A 20,729-nucleotide genomic window follows, 5' to 3' on the forward strand; every position below is an offset into this window, starting at 1 on the left:
TTTTTACTTGAACCAACAATCACTTTTAAAGAGCAGGCATCTTATTTTGCAAATAAAAAGCAGTAGAAATCAGAAGAGAAGTCTTCATATCGGCACTGTTTTTAAGACCTCGGGATTCATTCCTTCACTGCAGTCAGCAGATCATTCATATGTAGCACAGACTTCTACTATCTGCGTGTAGATCGACATAAAACGTACTGTAAGTAGCAGACAGAATCTAGCTCTAGCACATCACTGCTGGGTCGCCTACATTCACTAAAAGAAATGCAGAAGTGACTGAAGACGATTACAATCAAATCTGATAAATGCTCATCCTCCCGGAAAACGAAGCCCCCCTTTGTTCCACTTCTACAGTTTTTAGAGCAGTCTTGGTTTGAGGTCGTTTGGGTCGGCGATTCTGGTCGTTGAGCACCAATGTAAAAGCACCACACCACTGAAACAACGGACGAGCGTAAAGGTGACACTTCTGGATACGCAACTCTCGAGTCAAAAAAAAAAATAAAAATCGAAGAAATGAAAGGAAATGGTGACGTCATCGCAGTTGTCGATAACTAATCAGTGCAGCTATTTCCAACACGATGGAAAAAAACAACATGGAAACACGCGGGTCGGTCCTTCCTCTGCTTCTCCTCGTGAAGCGATCTCTGCTACAGTAGCTGGACAGCGTCACGCGACATGAGTGATACAACAACGATAAGAGCGGTGCCTGAACGTAGAAAAATACATGTTTATACACGGCCACGTTGCCCCGATGAAGTCAAACATGGCACTGTGAGTGACGACTAAAATGAATGTTCAAGTGAAAAATAAAACAATTCAATTGAAAACATCCAAATCTCGGCATCGCCTCCACTGACGCGGATGGAAAACTCACAGGTGAAACACACTAACCGACAAAATGTACTGTTACTGGCAGCTTCTCACGTTACAGTTTATATACAAGAGAACAGAAAGAAGAATCGGTCGTCTTTTTTTGTTTTGTTTTTGTGATGCATTCTATACACTCAGTTCACCCTTTTGTTGACAGCAGCCCCCCCCCCCACACACACACACACACACAGAGCATAGTAAATACACAACTCGAGGTTGCTGTTGTTCCCTCGTAAACATCTCGTGATTTGGACATCGACGGCATCAAACATTCAGTCGTGTCCTAATGCACTTGTTGATGTTTGTTTGTCCTTTTCGGGTAGTTGTTGTTGTTGTTGTTTTTTTTGTTGTAAGGTATGATGGATGTATTTGAAAGGAGGGAACGGCCGGTCTGCTGGTCTACAGTGCAAATAAAGGGGGTAGGAGCGTCTGCGCAGCATTTCGTCTAAAGGACGCTACACCTGCCTCACGAAATCCTACCGATACTTCACTGTCTGGATCTACTGCGTACTGGAAATACTGGTTGCATAAACACTAAACCACTAAATCTAGATTGACTTGGCATTGTTTGAAGTTTGAGAAGTGCTACCGACCTACAGCGGTGGCAGAAAGACCTTCATCTTTATCTCCTCCCTTTCGTCCGCAGAGTAAACTAACAGACCTCAGTCCAAAGCTTCAGCACCCTCCGTCTTTGTGCGACACATTTTTTGTGTGTTTTTTTTGTTGGGGAGCATGACAAAACCGTGCAAGCACAAGCCCCCCCCCCCCCCAAAAAAAAGAAAAGCATTTGAAAAAAATCCACCATGGCACTTCATTCAAAAAACGGGAGCTGTATGAACTGCAGGCTGCAAAACATCTGTACATCCTCGTGGTTTTACCGCCGCTCAAAACTCGCAGTGCCATTGTGTGTGTGTGTGTGTGTGTGTGTGTGTGTGTGTGTGTGTGTGTGTGTGTGTGTGTGTGTGTTTTTGTTTAGTTTAGTCAGCATAATGCATGATCGACTCCACGTAGTTTCCTGGGAAGAGTCCGGTGACGCCGTTAGCGACACCTTCATACCAGCCGTCATCGTTCTTCTTGATGATGTAGATGATGGCTCCTTCCATGAAGGACAGCTCGTCCTCCTTGTCCTTGCTGTAGTCATAGATGGCCACAACTGGGGGGGGGGGGGGGGGGATAAACAATAAACAAATAAACAAAAGTTATCGTTATAATGCAAACGATGATTAAGTTGAAGTTAGTTTTGCAGAGGAAACGTGTAAAGCTGCCACTAACCTTTCTCTAAGTAGACCTTGGGGGCCCAGTGGGGGTCTCCGTCAGCGTAGGGGTCGCTGTAATGGACCACCGCGGCTTCCTCTTCCTCGTAGTCCACAGGTGGGGGCGGAGGAGGGGGAGAGCGCTCCTCAAACACACCCATGTCCTCTGGGGGAGGCGGAGGAGGCGGGGCGGGGCTGTCTGTTACTGAAGGAGGACGGACAGTGGAGGAGGAGAACAATCATGAGAGAAAGTAAGCGAGAGGAAAACGAGAACGCGTTTGCTCTCCTGATCTCATCCGTCGCTGCTGCCGATTTCAAAACGGGTCTCCTGCAGCAGAGTCTGCCTTCAATTTCCATTCCAGAGCTAACGTTTTTTGACACCCTCTTTTATTTTATTCTATTTTCATTTTTATTTTGCTTGGATGTATTCTGGGTACATCCAAGTATTTGATTCTATAACTATTTTTTGCAATAAAAAATGTCACTGTGAAGACGGACGAAGGGACTGTAAGAGCTATTTTATAGACTTTAAACTTACATATTGTTAAATTAATTTTTCCATATTGACAACCATCATGTAGACCAACAGAAACCATTATGAACCCGGTTACTGTGGAGACTTATGCATTAAATGTTCACTAGAGGGCAGCTTTGGGTCATTTCTGCTCTTTACTAAGTCATCCTCTAGCTTCAACTACTACGAGTACCAGTACTACTACTACTACTACTACTACTACTACTACTACCACTACTACTACTACTACTACCAGTACTACTACTACTACTACTACCAGTACTATTACTTCCACTATTCAGATACTGTGGAAATAATTGAAATACTGAGGTAATCACTAGTTGAGTTATATTTTCTTGTACATTCTATTTCCTAACATGAAGTTCTGAATGTTACATTTTCAAAGGCTATCTACTACGTTTTTTCAGCACGGTATGTTGTTTTACTTATTGTGCCTAAAAAGGATGTTTCAGATTTGTTTTAAAGCCTCTCCTATTCATTTTTACGATGGCCTCCTCTTCATTCACAAACTTGTAGGATGTGTATTTTAGTTTTCCCCCTGAGAAATGAGCAGTGGCATTAGAAGCATGCAGCCTGAATATTTCCTTCCTTGAGTCGGTGTGCTTCTGTGTCTGAAGGCTAAAGGTTCAGCAGAAAAGGACCCGTCATCCACTCTTACTGGCTTAATAAATCACACAACGTATTAATAAATCTCACGACTTATTAATAAATCTCACGACTTATTAAGCGTGAGAAAAGCTCGACTCGGTCCTGACACTCTTCCGCTGCTGCTACAGTCTTTTAAACACATTCATGTCCAGAGATGAAAGAAAAACTGAACCTCCTTGTCTAACTAATTCATAAGGCGGCTCTTGAATTAAACAAACTGCAATAAATCACTCGAGAACTGCTTACATACCTTTTTCCTCCAGCGGTCTAACAACTGACTTTTAATCTTTTGAAGCATTAAGAGCTGAAAACGCTTCACAATAAAACAAAAGCTGTAATCGCATTGTTTATGTCCAGGTCTGTGTAAACACAGCATACTAAGCATTCTAAGCATGCTATGTAGTTGGCGGGGACTATATCTGACTAACTATTACCCAGAAAAAACTGTATCAACAGTAAATTACAACTTAAAAAGCACATGTTTCAAGTGAGATCAGCATTTCTTGGCTTATTGTTTTGATATTTTCTCACGGTGCATCACTTGTTAAGACATTACTGAGACCCTCGTTGTCTGTTCGGTCAGAGAGGTGGCTATCGCTGGTCATACTAACGAGCCCCTGCTTCTTTTATTTACACATGAATCCCTTGTTTCTGGTGGGAGATGTGACACGCTTCACTTCCTGTCTGCTTAGAAGAATAAAAAGGAAAAGAAAAGCTTCATGGATATAGGCTCACAATCCTTTACCGGTTTAAGACCATCAGTATGTAAATAATCCAGTCTTTGTCTGACGGTGTGCCTCATATGACAGCAGTGTAGCAGGCGGGCAGTCTGCAGACGAAACACAGACAGTCGGATCGTTACACGCCGCTGCATTTCTCCACACAGGCGGACGGTGAATCAGGACACGGCATCAGGTCACATTTTCTCCACTCGGTGGACAGGAGGAGCGGGACGCACGCTGCCCGTGATCCATCACCATGGCAACAGACAGTCAGCCGAAGGGCCGTGTGCCCCCCCCCCCCCCCCCGACCCCAGATACAGTGCAAGGGAAGGTGTGCCGAGTGTAGCGAGCCACAGAGAAGAGTGTAAAAGTGAGGCTGCGTGTGGATGTTGAGGCCGCTTCAGAGCGTTGATAAAAGATGTGATGAAAAGGCGTCTCTCTATATATGTTAATGGAGACCTGAAATATGACCAATATCACTTAAAATCTGTATGGAGACAGATTCAACAGATCTGCATTCTATTCTCACGTCATGGACATTCAGTGAAAATTGTGATTTGAGTAAATTTAGGTCGTTAATAGATTTGTAATGTGGGTCATTCAATACATTGTAAGTGGATGTGAATGTGAAGAGTCATCTTTTTTAAGATTTTTGGAAACGCACCTGTATGTGCACAAGTGAGTGTGTGTGTGTGTGTGTGACATATAATGGGTTTAATTGAACTCATACATGTGTATCCGCTTAACTCAGTGCATGTGCATGTTTTTAAAATGGACTTTCTACTTACTGCTCTCCTGCATTCTGGCAACAAAGCCGGTCAGAGGGATCTGTGGGGTCAGCTGGACCATTGGAGGAGGAGGCGGAGGAGCCACAGACACTGGAGCAGCAACACCCAGAGAGGCAGACAAAGCAGCAGAGAGACAGAGGGGGAGACGGAGGAGGTGGACAGGGAGACAGACAATGTCAAGGGACGAGCGAACAGACAAAACAGAGGAGATAAAGTCCAAACACAGAATGGAGAAAGAGAGGTGCGTTTCAGAAAACACAAAAAGCCTGTGAGTGAGCGAAACAGTGCAGAAAGCATTGCTGAGCAACTCATTTACACATTTTTCCAATCATTGTTCTTTTGCGTGCTGCGTTTTTCAAGCTAGGCTAAGGAGGCATTCGTCTCATCTCGGTCTGGAAATCTACCTCATCAGCATCCGATTCACATCAAGGCTGTAGCTGGCAATGTGTTTCTGCTACAGCGAAAGAGCTGCAAAGCACCACACAGACCTAAAAACATGACAGTGGCAAGGTGGCAGCTCAGGAGCTGTGGTGGGAATAACAAGGCATGTGTGTGTGTGTCTTCTTAAATGCTAAATTAGAGTGATCAAGTGCTACATTCAGTCCACCCTTTTACTGAACAGCCTAGCTTCCATACATTCTCCACCTTCTGCCTCTAGAATGAGGCTTTTTGCTGCAATTTCTTTTTTTTTTAAAGAGGAGATAAACAAACAGACAAACAGAGCTTTCCTCACTGATGAAGACATGATGTCACACGAGCGCACGCCAGGTCTGACTCATAAATCACATGTAATGGAAAGGCGCGTGTAAACTCACTGGGCAGTAATGTCTTATTATTCCACCCTGTTCCCACCGCAGAGCCACATCCATCCACAGCTACGCCCCCCGAGAGATCAATGAACTCCCTCGTGCTCTAACTAGCCTTTTTTTTACTGCTTCCATTACATCCAGCAGAGATCCAAAATGTATATTTCACTTGAATTAAATTTCAATGAGTAGACATTACGGAGATCGTATGCTGACCCAGTTACAGACCCTGGTTGATGCAGCTCTGCATCATTGTCTCTCTCCTCCTCCCAGACAAGACAAACAGCCTCCTCCATCTGAGCCAAGGAAGACGCTTGTCCTTTGAGGGAGAGAAGCCATTAGACGAGAACGGCTCGGAGTGATGCCTGCCAAAATAAATTATATCTTCTGACAGAAAATATGCATATGTCCTGGGTTTCCCCTTGTCTGGCAGCTATTTATGTGTATGCTGCCCTAAAATGCCTCCCGCCCGCCTGCCTGTCTCTCGTGAACAAGAAGCCTTCTCCAGCTGACTAAAATGATAAAGTCATAACTCAATTACAAATGGTAATGAAACTCTCTGCACAGCAGTGGTGAGGTGGGGAGGTTTCAACATACCCTGACTCCAGTAATTATGGTTCATCATTCATTTTCATTAGCCTCTGGAAGGGCTAGCCCAAGCATATCTTTTAGACCCAGAGGATCGCTTTTTTTTAGCAGTTTCACATAATTATAGATTGTGGAGTCAAAACGCAGTACTGCCAAGAACGGACAGTAAAATACAAGCGTCCTCTCTTCTTTATACATTCTGTATGTGTGAGTTTCATCATGTCAGATAAGTCTATTCTATTTGTTTTTGTTTATTGAACCTGAGTTACCTGAGTTCTGTGGGTAGGCAGGACCACCGTTGATGTGGGGCTGCTGGGAAGAGACGGAGGGTGCCCGGCGGTAGGTGCCGGTGGCCGACACCATGGAGGCCGAGGAGGTGGTGGAGGAGTTGTGACGGGAGATCTGGCGGGAGATGGTGCCGAACTGGGACATGGGTATGGGACCCAAGCCGGGGCCCTGGGGCACCGAGGCCGAGGATGTCACCGCTGCAGGACAGGAGAGGGAAGACACGAGTGTGAAGTGGTCAAATCTAAATTCAGTTAACTTACTTTAAATAAATAAATAAACAGAAACAGAAAAAACTGAACAATAAAAACCTTTTTTTGAGCAAAACACTTATCTTGTTCTTAACCACTTTAATACCACATTCTTGCCCCCTTGTCCTAATTATCTTCCATTGCTTCCTGTGAGATGCAAAGATTTGTCTGAAAAGTACTTTCTTCATTGTATATTTAATGTATGTTTAAGAAAAAAATTAAAAACCTGATAATGGACGATACCTGTGTACCTGCAATGTTTCCTCAGGTTATTTACACAAGCTGAAACACTAAGTTAAGGCCTGAATAAAGCTAAATGCTGATTATTTGTCTCTGATTTACATACATGTTTCCCATATTAAGTGAGATTACATGAATGTAACTTTAATTTTGTATGACATTTTTTTGTATTGTTCATAATATTATCTTACATACCCTTCTGTATGTCCTGACACATGTCCATCTGAGTGTGTGTGTGTGTGTGTGTGTGTGTGATAACGATCGAGTGAGGACAAGAACAGACCAATGAGAGCCAAAGAGGACAAACAGAGCCTACAAATACAATATCACTGTAAGCAGCAGTGAGTCCTCACTGTGGACGTCTGTGATGAGCAGTAAGGGTACGGCTGCTGAGACTCACCTTGGCCCATGCTGGGAGGGGAGGGGGTGGGAACAGCCAGTGGAATACCGCCTCCGCTGCCTCCGCTGTTCTCCCTGCCGCCACTACCACCACTGCTGCCACTGCAGACGGAGTTAGAAAGAGTCTTCATGGCGATCATGAGAGGACGTGCGTGTGACAAACTTAATTACGTGACAGAGTTTTGACATCCCATCATTACTCTCCCACATGTCATTCTGTCGTAACAATATCAGCGTCGCCGTGGCAACGTATTCACAGTTCTGTGACTGTGCCGTCTGGCACTTTCGCACATGAATACTGGGCACAGATTTCGGGAGCACACAGTCACATTTTGCAGTTACACAGTGTAAGAAAAAAAAAACAAGACGACAGCCAAGGCTTGTTTGGGAGGCATAAAGAACCATGATCAAATCTGCAAAGCTCAGGCTAAATAAATAATTACACTTTGCCTTTTGATGCTGCAATGTTGTATAAATTGTCGCTGCTCTGAATTTGAAATACTAGTGTAGTTATCGTGAGCAAGAAACAGAGATACAAGTTGAATGCCATGCTGAACACTGCTATATTCGGACCACTGGATGAAAAAAGGTTTGAAGAGTAATAGCTTTAGTTAGCTGCTGATATTAAAACAGACAATATTATAATTAGAAATGAAGTCTTCCACCAGCACACTGGTGCACTGACACTGTGTGGATGTGGATAAATGGGTATCATGGATGGATGGACGTATTGGTGCTCCAGCCACATGGATCTGTACTGAAAACAATGACTAGGACGGTCAAAGTAAAACCAAGAAAAAACAAGCTAAGAATATAAAGTTACAATAAACTGAGCAGTTGAAGAGCAAAAGATACACGGGTGTTTTCACTTCCCATTGATTACACGTCCTCTCAGGATTAACTTTGGATTTCCATCAATTAAGCTGAGGAGAGGTCTAATTAGCGTCTATCTAAAGCACCTGTGGGAGTGAAATAAAGTCTGGTGTGTAGAGCCTAAAGTCAAAAGCCTTTGTCCAAAACACAGACATGTTGACATACCACAGTAGGAAACGCACGGTTATAAATAATGAAATAAATGATGGCTGAATTACATCAAGCTGTCATAGCAGGGTTAACCAAGGTGTAATTAATAGGGTTAATTATGGCCCTGTTACGCCCTGGTATGGCGTATGCTGGCTCACACTGAATACAATGGGACCGTCATTATTTTTGTATCATTTGCACCTGTGTTTACCCTGCTACGACAAGTCAAAATGGCTGCCGTGAAAGAGGCCTTTTGTGCACGCTGACTCACTGTCATACCGGGTCACTTGAGTAGAACAGAGACGTTGGATTATCGGTAACACCTGTGATTTTACTACTATGACAAGGTGAAAATGTGTGTATGAAAAGGGCAAACAAACAAACAAATAGTTTATTTTAATTTATTACCCATCATTTTATACTTAAACACCAATATTAGAGCTGTCTGTATTTCACCTTGCATGCTATTGGCTTGATCCTCACACATTTGCTGAATTCTAGTATAATATGAATTGTAGCGCATGACCAAATTGGACTCGCACTGATGTGGTTTACAGCTTTTGCAGCAACGCATTCACTCCTGGGGTTACCTGTGTGTCCTGGGCCTCTGGTTGAGCGAGGCTGTGCGTGCGGGGCTGTGCTGGTTGCCCAGTCGGGCCGGGCTCGTCATGTAGTCATTGGGCACCACTGGAGGCTTCACCGGCTCCAGGGTCTTGTAGGGAGTGTTACGCCTGGGTGCAGATAAACACAGCCGAAGTGGACACAGTCACTCCTCAGTGTTTTCATGAAGTGAGAGGAGCTACTTTGGGCTTTTACAGACATTGTTTACGGAACATCAGGTGGTCCTGGTGTTTATGACAACCACTGTGTAATGTAGGAAAGGTCTCAAACTGACAGTATTAACATAGAGAAGGTATAATGGTGCAATGGTCCAGAGTGCCTATACTGTAAACGTGTTTCTTTCTGTTTGTGCAAGGATACATATACACAGAATACATTTTAAAAGTATTTTTAAAACTACTACCACAGCGGTGTGTTCTTACCCCAGGGTACCACGACCAGCCATGGGGGGGCTTGGGGGTTTCTGTGAGGGTGGGGTGGTCCTGGAAAGTGTCCCTCCCCTTCCTGCCGCATTGTTCCCGTGTTGCTAGAGGAGCAAAGAGAAGTTAAAACATTATTTTTTGTATAATCTGAGATGACACCAGTGTTTCCAGGAGGAGTCACTGAAACCAATAAGAATTAAGACAAACTTGCATTTTGTTCAAATGAGCATCTCATCCTAAATTTCAACCAAGCATCATTTGTTGGAGAAACACTGGTGCAATGGATTTTTTGTCAATTTAAAGACATAGTTTAGGAATATGTGTTAAGGGTAGTTACTGTAAATATTAAATATAATGTTTCATATCTCCTGTTACCATGTTTCTGCATTTACTGTAACACACATATAGATATTGAAGCTAAAGTATATTCATGGTAGAATTTCAACCCGGTTTATATTCACAATAGTTAAGCTGAAAAAGGTAAATTAAGTTAATTAATGACAACTGGTTAAACAGGAAACACAATATACAGTCGGTGTACTGATGCTGCTCTGTAGCATCGTAATAAAACTGCTTTTTCATAGAATCATTTTTGCTCAGTGAAAACTTAAATCCAGATCATCAAAATCTAAAATTCATGTAAATGTTTTGACAAATGAAAGAAAAATAAGAGAAAGACGTCCATCTCTTACCTTGGCCTTAAGCCACTGAGAGCAAGCAGGCAAGAAGGAAGACAGAAAACAAGACATGCTCATCGGTTAGTGCTTAAAGTGAGTTTAGTGAAAGTAAGTGTGATATTTAAGCAGTACGCAGGAACCCCATGTATTCGTAATTAATACTGTACATATGTATAAACAGTATATAACATTTAGGATTCATGAATAATAGAATAAGACGGTAGAGAAAATGAGTAGGAGGAGAATCTAATGAATCACGAGACGGTTTGAATTGACCAGCTGGTCAAATGACAACATAGTGAAAAGATGAGGGGCTGAAAATCTGTGTTTGAGTCGAGGGTCTCTTCCTTTCTAATGTGTGATGTTTGTGTCAGTTGCCAGTATGTGTGAATGTGTGCATATGTGTGTGTGTGTGTGTGTGTGTGTGTGTGTGTGTGTGTGTGTGTGTGTGTGTGTGTGTGTGAAAAGCTTGGGGAAATATAGCAGCTTTTCAAGCTACCAACGTCAACACACTGGGCAAAGATGAATTACAGCAATCAGTGTTAATTATTTTTAGACAGTATTAATTCCCTCTGGTGATTTAATAATACTGAATTATACATTTCTAATGTCAATACAAGCCAAATTGCCATTGTCTTAATGATGTAATCTAATGTTATTTAATGCAACATTAACAGGTTCTATCACATTTGGGGCTGAAGCTGGTGATGTTTTTTTTAATTATTGTTTAATCTGTTTAGTTTACAAAATGTCAGAAAATAAGTCAATGCTTGCTTATTTCCCTGATCCCAAAATGAAATCTTCAACTTGCTTGTTTTGTCCAACCAACAGCCCAAAACCTGAAAAATCCATTATTACAATTTATTATTTGACAAATAACCTAAATGATTAATTTGTTATTGTAAATAATAATTAAATGTGTTGGTAATTGAATAATCAACGAACTGTTTCAGCACTAATCACATCCTTAACTCATCACGAGTCACAATATCTGGCACATTATCTTTTAATCATCAGCATCAGAATTATTGCTCTATAAAGTCTGTCACCTGCCTGCTAGAAACCTACACCACATAACCCAATTTAGGTTTTAGAGGAAGAGGAAGAAATAACTTTCTTTTGTACTGACAAAAAAAGAGCAGGAAATGACACAGTGAAATTACTCACCAACCCTGTTGGTGTGTATGTGAGTGTGTCTCAGTGTTTAGACTTGTGTTATGGACCGTAATCACAATGAGAATCTCTGGACACACTAGAACTAATGAGCGGTGCCGGAGCTACCTGACATTTTAAGTGTTGCAAGAAGAAGAAGAAACCCGGGCAGTAAAGCGAAGTCATAAATAACATCCGTGAGATGTTCGAACCGTAGTGTGGTTGAAAACGATGTCGCCCTGGTAACTGCCAGTAGTGCCAGTAAAGGCTGTGAAGGCGGAGGGGTGAGCACAGTCATCCGTTAACGAGTGAGCGGGGTTTTCCACGCTCAAGTCGGACTTCCCATCTATCCATGGGCGACTTCCTCTAGTTATGTGGATGAAAATCAGAGGGAGGGGCGACGATCACGGCTTAAATCCACCACTACGAGGAGGAAACGGGCTGCAACGATGGAGTCATAATAAGCTGCAACTTCCCCCAAGGAGTATGAACTCACCATTAACAAATACACTGACAAACATACCCATACACATGCATTCATATACTTCTCAGAATACTTTACATTCCTATCTATCTGTCTGTCTGATGCAGTAGTGAGTGTGAAATGATATCAATCCCTCTGAATTATTCACAAACATAGAGAGAGAGAGAGAGAGAGAGAGAGAGACAGAGAGAGAGCAAGAGAAAGACAGCAAGAGAGAGAGAGAGAGAGAGAGAGAGAGAGAGACAGCAAGAAGGAGAGAGAGCGAGAGAGACAGCAAGAGAGAGAGAGAGAGAGACAGCGAGAGAGAGAGAGAGAGACAGCGAGAGAGAGAGAGACTGCAAGAAAGAGAAAGAGAGAGAGAGAGACAGCAAGAGAGAGAGAGAGAGACAGCAAGAGAGAGAGAGAGAGAGAGAGACAGCGAGAGAGAGAGACAGCAAGAGAGAGCGAGAGAGAGAGAGAGAGAGAGAGACAGCGAGAGAGAGAGAGAGAGAGAGAGAGACTGCAAGAAAGACAGAGAGAGAGAGAGAGACAGCAAGAGAGAGAGAGAGAGAGACAGCAAGAGAGAGAGAGACAGCGAGAGAGAGACAACAAGAGAGAGAGAGACAGCAAGAGAGAGAGAGAGACAGCAAGAGAAAGAGAGAAACAGAGAGACAGCAAGAGAGAGAGAGCGAGACAGCGAGAGAGAGAGCGAGAGAGACAGTGAGAGAGAGACAACAAGAGAGAGAGAGACAGCAAGAGAGAGAGACAGCAAGAGAGAGAGAGACAGCAAGAGAGAGACAACAAGAGAGAGAGAGAGAGAGAGAGAGAGAGAGAGACAGCAAGAGAAAGAGAGAAACAGAGAGACAGCAAGAGAGAGAGAGCGAGACAGCGAGAGAGAGAGAGAGAGAGAGAGAGAGACAGCGAGAGAGAGACAACAAGAGAGAGAGAGACAGCAAGAGAGAGAGAGAGAGAGAGACAGCAAGAGAAAGAGAGAGACAGAGAGAGAGAGAGAGAGAGAGAGAAATGAACTAGCCAGGGAGTCTTTCATCTTTTTCTTCCAGCATAAAAATTGTTTATCTAAACCTCTTTAAAATAACTAAACTTGATTACATCAAAAAGGTCCTCCTCAAATGTGGACTCCTAAAACGAGTCACTCCACACATGTCTGGGCAATGTAGTTTTATTGCCGGCAGCATAAACAGTTTATTTCTCTACACGGGTATAACTGAAAAGGGGGAAAGCACGTGTTCCAGCATCTGCACCGATTTCTGCAGAGATCCATCATCCGCAACATCCATGAATGATGCTTCATTTGCATAGCGGGCCAATGCCAAATCTGTGTCAGCGTGAGCCAGCTCCCGCAGGAGGAAACACTGTGGCTCTTTGAATTGGAATCAGCGGATGTTTGAAAAATCAGCGGACAGCCACTATCTCAACAGAGACAGACAGAGGGAGAGAGGGATGAACTCAAACAAGCTGCGGAAATGTGGGACACCAGCAATCAATGCCCATAACTGTGTGTGTGTGTGTGTGTGTGTGTACAAACTCACACACACACACACACACACACACACACACACACACACACACACAAGCACAAACACACAGAACATTACATAAAAGAGGAGAAGAAGAGGGGCGACGGGTAGATGGATCACGGGGAGGGAGAATAAAAAAAATTGAAGAACGAGCCGGAAGAGGGCTGAAAGAATATTTTCCCACAGTTCAATAGAGGATGTGATGGTGTGCAGCACTTGGCCAATGCGTCTCTTCTACTCACACCGTGGCTGCTTCCACACATTCTCATTAACTTTCCAGTTTAGGACGTTGTTAATGGGCACGAACGAAACCTCTGACAAACACAGATTTCCTTCTCAGCCACCGTCAGCTCCCCGCTTCCACACATCATTCTGGGGTGAGAGTCTGATACATTTCTAGGTGTGTCTGGACTTAATTAACTGAAAGGCCAGCGTATCGATCGGCTTGCAGTGCGAGTGGAGGAGAGACAGTCGGCTTGTTCACATGAAAGTGGAAAGCGTGAACTCGACTAAGTATGTGCTTTTCCTGTCTAGCGAAATTGATTATCACTAGAAATCAGGACGCTACATCAAAGTAATGACTCGGGGATTTAGCTGCAACACTGGTTGTGGTGAAGCAAGAATAGTGCTTTTTGAAAAACCAGCGTACAGAAACTAGGGTCCTCTTAATGCGAGTAAATTAGTCTGATATGAGGAATGTATTTTTTGACAAGATGACCGACATCTGTCTTACTTTGACGCCGTGTCCCACGTCATCCAGCAGCGTGTAGTCGATGGGCTTTCGGATGTAGCGCACCGGCCGCTCCATGTTTCCGGGCGCGATGATCTTGTGCGTGCGCGCGGTGTTCTTATTGGTGGTCAGGATGCCGATCTCTCGACGCGCCACCTTCTCCTTGTGGATATCCACCGTCTGCAGGAGGGAGAAACGAAGGAGAACATGAGTGGTGGGCTACAACAGACGTTAAGGGTTCGCTCTTTATGTTGCAAATGCTCGAAATGATACAAACGTATTGCGCGTGTTTTAGACAGGTTACGGTAACAGGAATATGTGATTTATATGTTTTGTAGAGAGATTTGATCATATTTCACTAAAAGGCCTCCCTGTGCTTGTAGCACTTATTTGCTTTTAATGCAAACCCAATACTTCCTCCATCTGTTTCACATTAAAAGCCTCCCAGGAGCTCAGGGGGCAGAATCTCCTCACTTCCCTGGTGAGATTTTATTGTAAAAATATATTTCTTTTTATATATTTCCGAACACCGTCCTAAAATAACTAAGACAGGAAGAACATGTCCCCGTTTGAAATAAGAACACCTGACAGGAACCGCTCCCATCTTTTTATTTTAGCATATTCATTCCTAAAATATATATAATTTGTGTATTTATATTTACTATTTTTTTAGACCCAGTGAATACTTGAGTGTTTTATATGAGAATTTTTCAGGAACAATTGCTGCTACCTGCTTCACTTTGTTATTTCATACCTTGATTGAGTCCACCGCTGTGTGACATCGGTTATCAACAGAGAGAAACTAAATTAAAATGTGTGTGTGTAAGAAAGATTATCAAAGTAATAGTTTAGAAATCCAGCGAGTTTATTCCTTTGTGGTTTTTGAATCCTCCGACCTCCCACTGCTTGGACACACACACACTCTCCGTCTATCCTCTGAACTCCTCCTGACCTACTATGCTGCGTTGGCCCGACACCCTGGGGCCCGTCTGACGAAGCTCCCCTCTAACCTCTCGCACCGGGACCAACGGGAAATTACCGGCGACCTCCATTTCTTCCGCGATTACGGCCCTTATCGCTCGCAGCACGCGTTCACAGCGGGACGGGCGCCTTAAGACGGGCTCTTCAATTTATGAATGATAGATGGAACTTGAATGATTGAGGGATTAAAAGGAGGGGAGGGGGAAGCTAAAGGAAGCGTGGGGAAGGACGGACGGCTTTATCTCAGGAATATGAGGTCTTGGGAGAAGAGCGCTGACGAGTGTTATAAAGGACACACGTGAATACATGAATGTTGTTCATCATAGTGGACCTAGCTGAGCAGACTAGATTGTCAAGGAGATATAGGAGGTATGTGTGAGCGCATGTTTTGGAAGTAGATGTTTGGTTATTGTGTGTGTGTGTGTGTGTGTGTGTGTGTGTGTGTGTGTGTGTGAGAGAGAGTCCCAAACAGCAACAAGGTCACTCATCAATCAGCCATCACCTCTCTCTGGGGAGATGAAGAATCCAACTGAGAGATTGAAAGTCTGATAGGTGTCGTGAAGTTGACCCGTCGCTCTCTCTCTCTCTCTCTCTCTCTCTCTCTCTCTCTCTCTCTCTCTCTCTCTCTCTGCTGTGCTGAACTCTCTCTCTCTCTGACACGAAGTCTGTGTGCTGCATACGAGATATACATATATATATATATATATATATATATATATATATATATATATATATATATATATATATATATATATATATAGACAACATGCTAGGCTCTTTTTTTTAGGAGAGGAAACTGAGGCGACACGCCCCAGCTTCGGCTGGGAAGTAAGAAAAAAAAAAAAAAGAGAGACCCGCCTATTTCCTGGCAGTTATAGGCGAGTAGAGGTGGAGAGCAGATTAGAGACAGCAAGAACTAAACTCCGGAAGGCACAGAGATAAAATACTGTAACGTGAAACTAGCAACTGATTTTGGTGGGTTGTCATGATCAAAAAGAAATGGAAGAAGAAAAGTAAAGCAGGGATGGGACAGATGCTGAGAATTTTTTTTTTCAGTTTCTACATTTACTTTTACTAAACTGTCACAACCCATCTTGTGTCTGTACTGTAATAACGTTAAAGTAGCATCCAGAGTTACTCTCGACGACGAGGAACAGTTGAAGCAGCAGTGCAGCTCAGCACGGCGCACATCTGCAGCTGGTGATTGGACTCAATCAGCGTTATTTCAGCATTTCCTCTCCACATTACTGAACACAGTGTTAGGTCGTCTTTATGAAACATAGCAACTGTTACCTAATCACTGATGACAGACCTCTGTGCTCTCTCAATCTAATTTTCTTTTTGTAATATCTTTACTCCGATAAACATCTGGCCGTCTGCTCAACCACTGCAGTGTGTTTCTGTGAGCAGATGGCACCGCAGGAACTTCACCACTACTGGCTCTCTATATATCGTAGTTTCAGCAAAATAAATCTCTACTTTAGCAAATGATTGGTCTCTGCAGTGCAGTTGAAACAACTTGTACATTTGAGTATATTACTCTTGTTATTGGCTTGAGGAAAATACGATGCAGCCTGTATTGAAACTACAAGGCGTGTCGGGTGATTTCATGCATCAATGATCTCACGCATGGCTCAGTAACACGTTTACAAATTCAGCCAGTTCGACAGAAGACAGAATATTCTGGAGTTATGAATGAAACCTCACAAGCGCCTGCATCAGTGTCAATATCCTTTTTTTTTTTTTTTTAATTTACCCTCAGATATAATTCTAGGTACATCCTGCACTTGATAGGATTTGGCCAGTTGAAGTGGGTGATTGAGTGATGAGCGACTTCAGAGAAACAAGGATCAGATGAATCAGAAACACAAACAACAAATCAGCAAGACTCAAGAACATGGGGAACGAGGAGTGAAGAGACTTGTGTTTCGTATCGCGACACAATCCCTCGCGCTGCTTTTGGGTAGCCGCTCTGCTTCTTTTTTTTTTTTTTTTTTTTTAAACCTGCTGTAGTTTTGCATTTCGTGGCATTTCTGGTTAGAACGTTGCGACGGCCTCCTCTGCAGCCTTTAAATCCTACAGAGATGGGATTTTGGGATTTGGCAGCAGCACTCGGGCTACCTTTTACTTTCTAATCCCACGTTAACTCTTTCAGCACAGAAATTTGGGAAGCACAAAAAAATAAACACCTGGCACAACCAAGCAAGATTAAAAAATGTAATTTCTTGGAAGCATCGCCACTAGAATAACGAATCAAAGCCCTGGGGACGTACCTGTATGAGATGCAGCTTAGAGTGAATTAACTTTCCTCTACCTGTGAGAGACGTCTCCATTGGGACAGACACTTTTAAGGACATGAATCTCGATATGATAGTACCTTTTTATGTACCTTTTTTACGAAAAGCACAGGTGCAAATAAATAACTTTAATGATAGCTGTATCCGGTTAGCTTTACCCGTTCTGCAGCTCTAGTGTTGCATATTGGCTTCACTGGTAAATAACACATGGAGCAATGACTGCTGTGAAAAAAGAAGGCTGGATAGACTGGGGCTGATGTGAGTCTCTCCCTCGGTTGACTCAGTACCAACTATAGTTAAGTGACTATGAACTGGCTTAAGCGTGTCTGTACTGTGGTGCTGTGGTTACAAGTCCCCGTAGAGCCATTGTATCCGAGGCAGAAATATCCGCCAAGCATCTCAAAGAATGAAAAAAAAAAAAAAAAAAAGACTTTCGTCGTTCTTCATTAGACGTCGCCCAACTGTACTCCATCCCGCAGCCTGTGGAGTAAAGCGGAAGCTGGACATGCTAACCGGGCGAGAGAGGCTGGCGTCAGGATTTCACTTCATCCCCGACAGACTTAATGAAGCACACGGGGGGGACGGGGGGGACATTCACTGGCTGACAGGCAGGGTGGCCGGGTGAAGGGGGGGAAATGCTGATGGAGCAAGAGGGACTGAAGAGGGGCTGTGGAGGTTTGGCAGCTCCAGTGTGATCCATGGCCCCGCTATGTCTGTCCGTCTTTATATAGTGTGACTGTGTCCCCCGTCATGATGACACAGGATAATACCAGCAGGTTTGTACTTTATTGTACTACAATAGGTTTAATCTTCAGAAGACAATCCTCAAAAAAAACCCACACCTTGATCCACCAATATCCCTCATCACGGAGCGGGATGGATATAATTTGTAAATAAATAATTGTTCTTCTGTTTGAGGTGAGAAGACGGTGGCTGAGTGTGACGTGTCTCGTGTGGAAATGTAGATTCACTGAAGTGTAATTATAGGCTCCTGTCTGACAAAAGATAGGTAAATAATCACCCTGCTCATTATGCGTTCACATAAATGTAATGTATGCATCCTTCCAGCACTGTGGTGTGTACCTGACCTGGGAGATGTGGTTGATGGAGGACTCCATGCGTCGCAGTTGCGAGGCCTGGATGTCCAGCAGCTGCAGCACATTGTTAGCTAAGGCGTTGATCTGGTAGGCCACGCTGGCCAGAGACTGGGTGGTGTAGGCCTTGGTCTCCTCCAGGGCCTTCTTCTTGTCTTGAGCCTGGCAGAAAGAGGAAAAAGAAGGAAAAAGGATGAAGAGAAAACACACGTCAGTGGAAGGATGTGTGTGGGCAGAAGAAAATAGAGTAGTTGGCAGAGAGAAGTAAGGTGCGTAAGCTCCAAAAAAAAAAAAGCCCTGTTAAGACCTGAGGGGAAGTGAAACAAGAGTTCATAATTCTCAGAGGGAATGACTTTGTGGACGCAAAGCAGCCTGGAATTTGGACAACAATCATTTTTTCGAATAACCTAGATGGACAACATGGGGACAGGTGCATAGTGGGAGTTGAGCCAAGGGAGCAGGAATGCCAAGACGTTTCCTGGGATCCCAAATATCCACCCGGCTGCGCAAACCATCTGTTTGCGGATGCCTTTAAATAGGGAAGGGACTGAATGGACATATTTATAGTTTGGAAACGAAACGGGGGGGGGAAATGCAGCCACACAGAGAAACCAGTCCAACGGTGGACTGCCAGTCTTTTGCGGGAAAACTGGAAGCAGGATTACAACAAGCAATTACTGTCAATATAACTGATCCCTTTGAATGACTTTTTTTCATTAATAAATTCCTCAATTAGTGTATAAAATGACTACCACATGCTAAACTAATTTGTTTCACCAAAAGCCAAAAAAAAACAACAACAATTTCAGTACTTCAGTGCATGACTTGCTACTTATTATGTTTATATTTTAGGAAATAGGCTTATTACTCTCATACCTCTGCATTAAGTATGTTGCTAGAGGCCAGAAAACAATAAGCGTAGCGTAGCATAAAAACTGGAAGTAGGGGGGAAAATAAGCTAGCGTGACTCTCTCTCTAAAAAAAATAAAATAAGAAATAAGCCTACGTAAGAACATATTGCACAAAACGGAAATGCAACAAGTTGTGGTTTCACAGGAAGTTATGTGTTGAATCATTCTACCTGTTCCCTATCTGTAATGCTAAGCTGAGCAAATCATCTCGTGGCTCTGGTTTCACACTTACAGATATAAACACATATATGAGAGAGAGAGTGGTTATCAAGCTCTCATCTAGCTCTAAAGTGAACAAGTGTGCCTTTCAAACCGGTCTCAAATTATTGCTTTAAAAACATCGCGTTTGATCTCTGGCTGTATGCCTGAGCTGATCACTCACTATGATTATTTCTTACTCTAAAAGCTCTAATCTAGAATCCCATGAATGCAGCGACTCAAAGACATTGGCTTTGATTTACCAGCTGTCACCAAAAGCAGTAATAATGGTTCTAATAACCTGCACCATGACACCATGTAACATGTAACACCCCCCCCCACCGCTTCACACCTGCAGTACCAATCTCTGTTGCAGATGTCTGGTGGTACTAACAGGTCAGCTGATCTCTGCAGATCTCTGAAGAGGAAACAATACCGGCTTACTCAGCGTTATCACAGAGACCGGAACAGGTCCTCATACCTGAGCTTAGGAAAACGCTGACTTTGTGTTTCCGAGGACACGCGCAGACTACTAAAACACCTCTCAATTTACTATTCTCATGAGCCCCGTAAAAAAATGAAATACAAAAAAAATAATAACAGATAACATTAGCCACCCACTGTTATCTTTAACAAAGTGCAACGCTCGCATGAGAAGGAGACGGAAGAAGAAAACGTGAGCGGGGATTTAAACGAGAGCTTAAAACTACCAACGGAATCCAAATCTGTTTGTTAAAAGTCTGAAAACATCCAGAATAGAAAACCCTTTGTAATAATTGCCTACATCTTTCTTATACACATTATTCATTATGATTCTCTCTTTCTCTCTATCTCACTCACTTTCTCCTGCTTTGAGATATTATGTTTCCATATTAAGCCTACAAAAGGTACTTTTTGTAAAGGGCTCCACTTGGAATTTCTTTTTGGTTATTAAGCACCAGACCCAACCTTAACAATGCATAGTGCACAGCATGGCCATATCATACTGAACACACCAGGCTGATACTGGAATATCATGAAGCTCATGAGTCATGAATGAAACAGCAGTGAGTCAGAAGGGTCTCATGTGAGCTGACAGGGGGTGGGGGGGGATTTTAACCGGGTCGACATCAGGGAAATATTAAGCAGAATGAGTTTCCATCTTTCCTCACACATGTGCTTGTGGAGAGGAAAAAAAAACGATTTCTCTTCACGGAAACAAAAACTGAAACGGATACCTTCGAAAATGGAGAAAGTA

At 43.2% G+C, this 20,729-nt stretch overlaps 1 protein-coding gene across 4 annotated transcripts in view; it reads right to left on the minus strand.

The window, feature by feature from the left end:
• The window catches only part of LOC137865942 (abl interactor 1-like), a 23,510-nt gene continuing 2,781 nt past the window's right edge, over positions 1-20,729 (minus strand). The window contains exons 2-11 of one of the 4 annotated variants that reach the window (XM_068701539.1): positions 18,378-18,545; positions 14,015-14,191; positions 10,144-10,158; positions 9,452-9,555; positions 8,999-9,139; positions 7,387-7,487; positions 6,480-6,695; positions 4,817-4,906; positions 2,143-2,328; positions 1-2,023 (exon numbers count right to left, since the gene is read on the minus strand). In XM_068701539.1, coding sequence (XP_068557640.1) covers positions 1,848-2,023; positions 2,143-2,328; positions 4,817-4,906; positions 6,480-6,695; positions 7,387-7,487; positions 8,999-9,139; positions 9,452-9,555; positions 10,144-10,158; positions 14,015-14,191; positions 18,378-18,545 — 1,374 coding nt within the window. In that variant the 3' untranslated portion in view covers positions 1-1,847. The remainder of the gene's footprint in view (positions 2,024-2,142; positions 2,329-4,816; positions 4,907-6,479; positions 6,696-7,386; positions 7,488-8,998; positions 9,140-9,451; positions 9,556-10,143; positions 10,159-14,014; positions 14,192-18,377; positions 18,546-20,729) is intronic. The other 3 variants (XM_068701540.1, XM_068701541.1, XM_068701542.1) reach the window with 3 other exon arrangements.

The sequence above is a fragment of the Cebidichthys violaceus genome, unplaced genomic scaffold, assembly GCF_023349555.1.
Source record: "Cebidichthys violaceus isolate CVI_PGR_0920_01 unplaced genomic scaffold, fCebVio1.0.p SCAF_8, whole genome shotgun sequence".
Lineage (NCBI taxonomy): Eukaryota > Metazoa > Chordata > Actinopteri > Perciformes > Stichaeidae > Cebidichthys > Cebidichthys violaceus.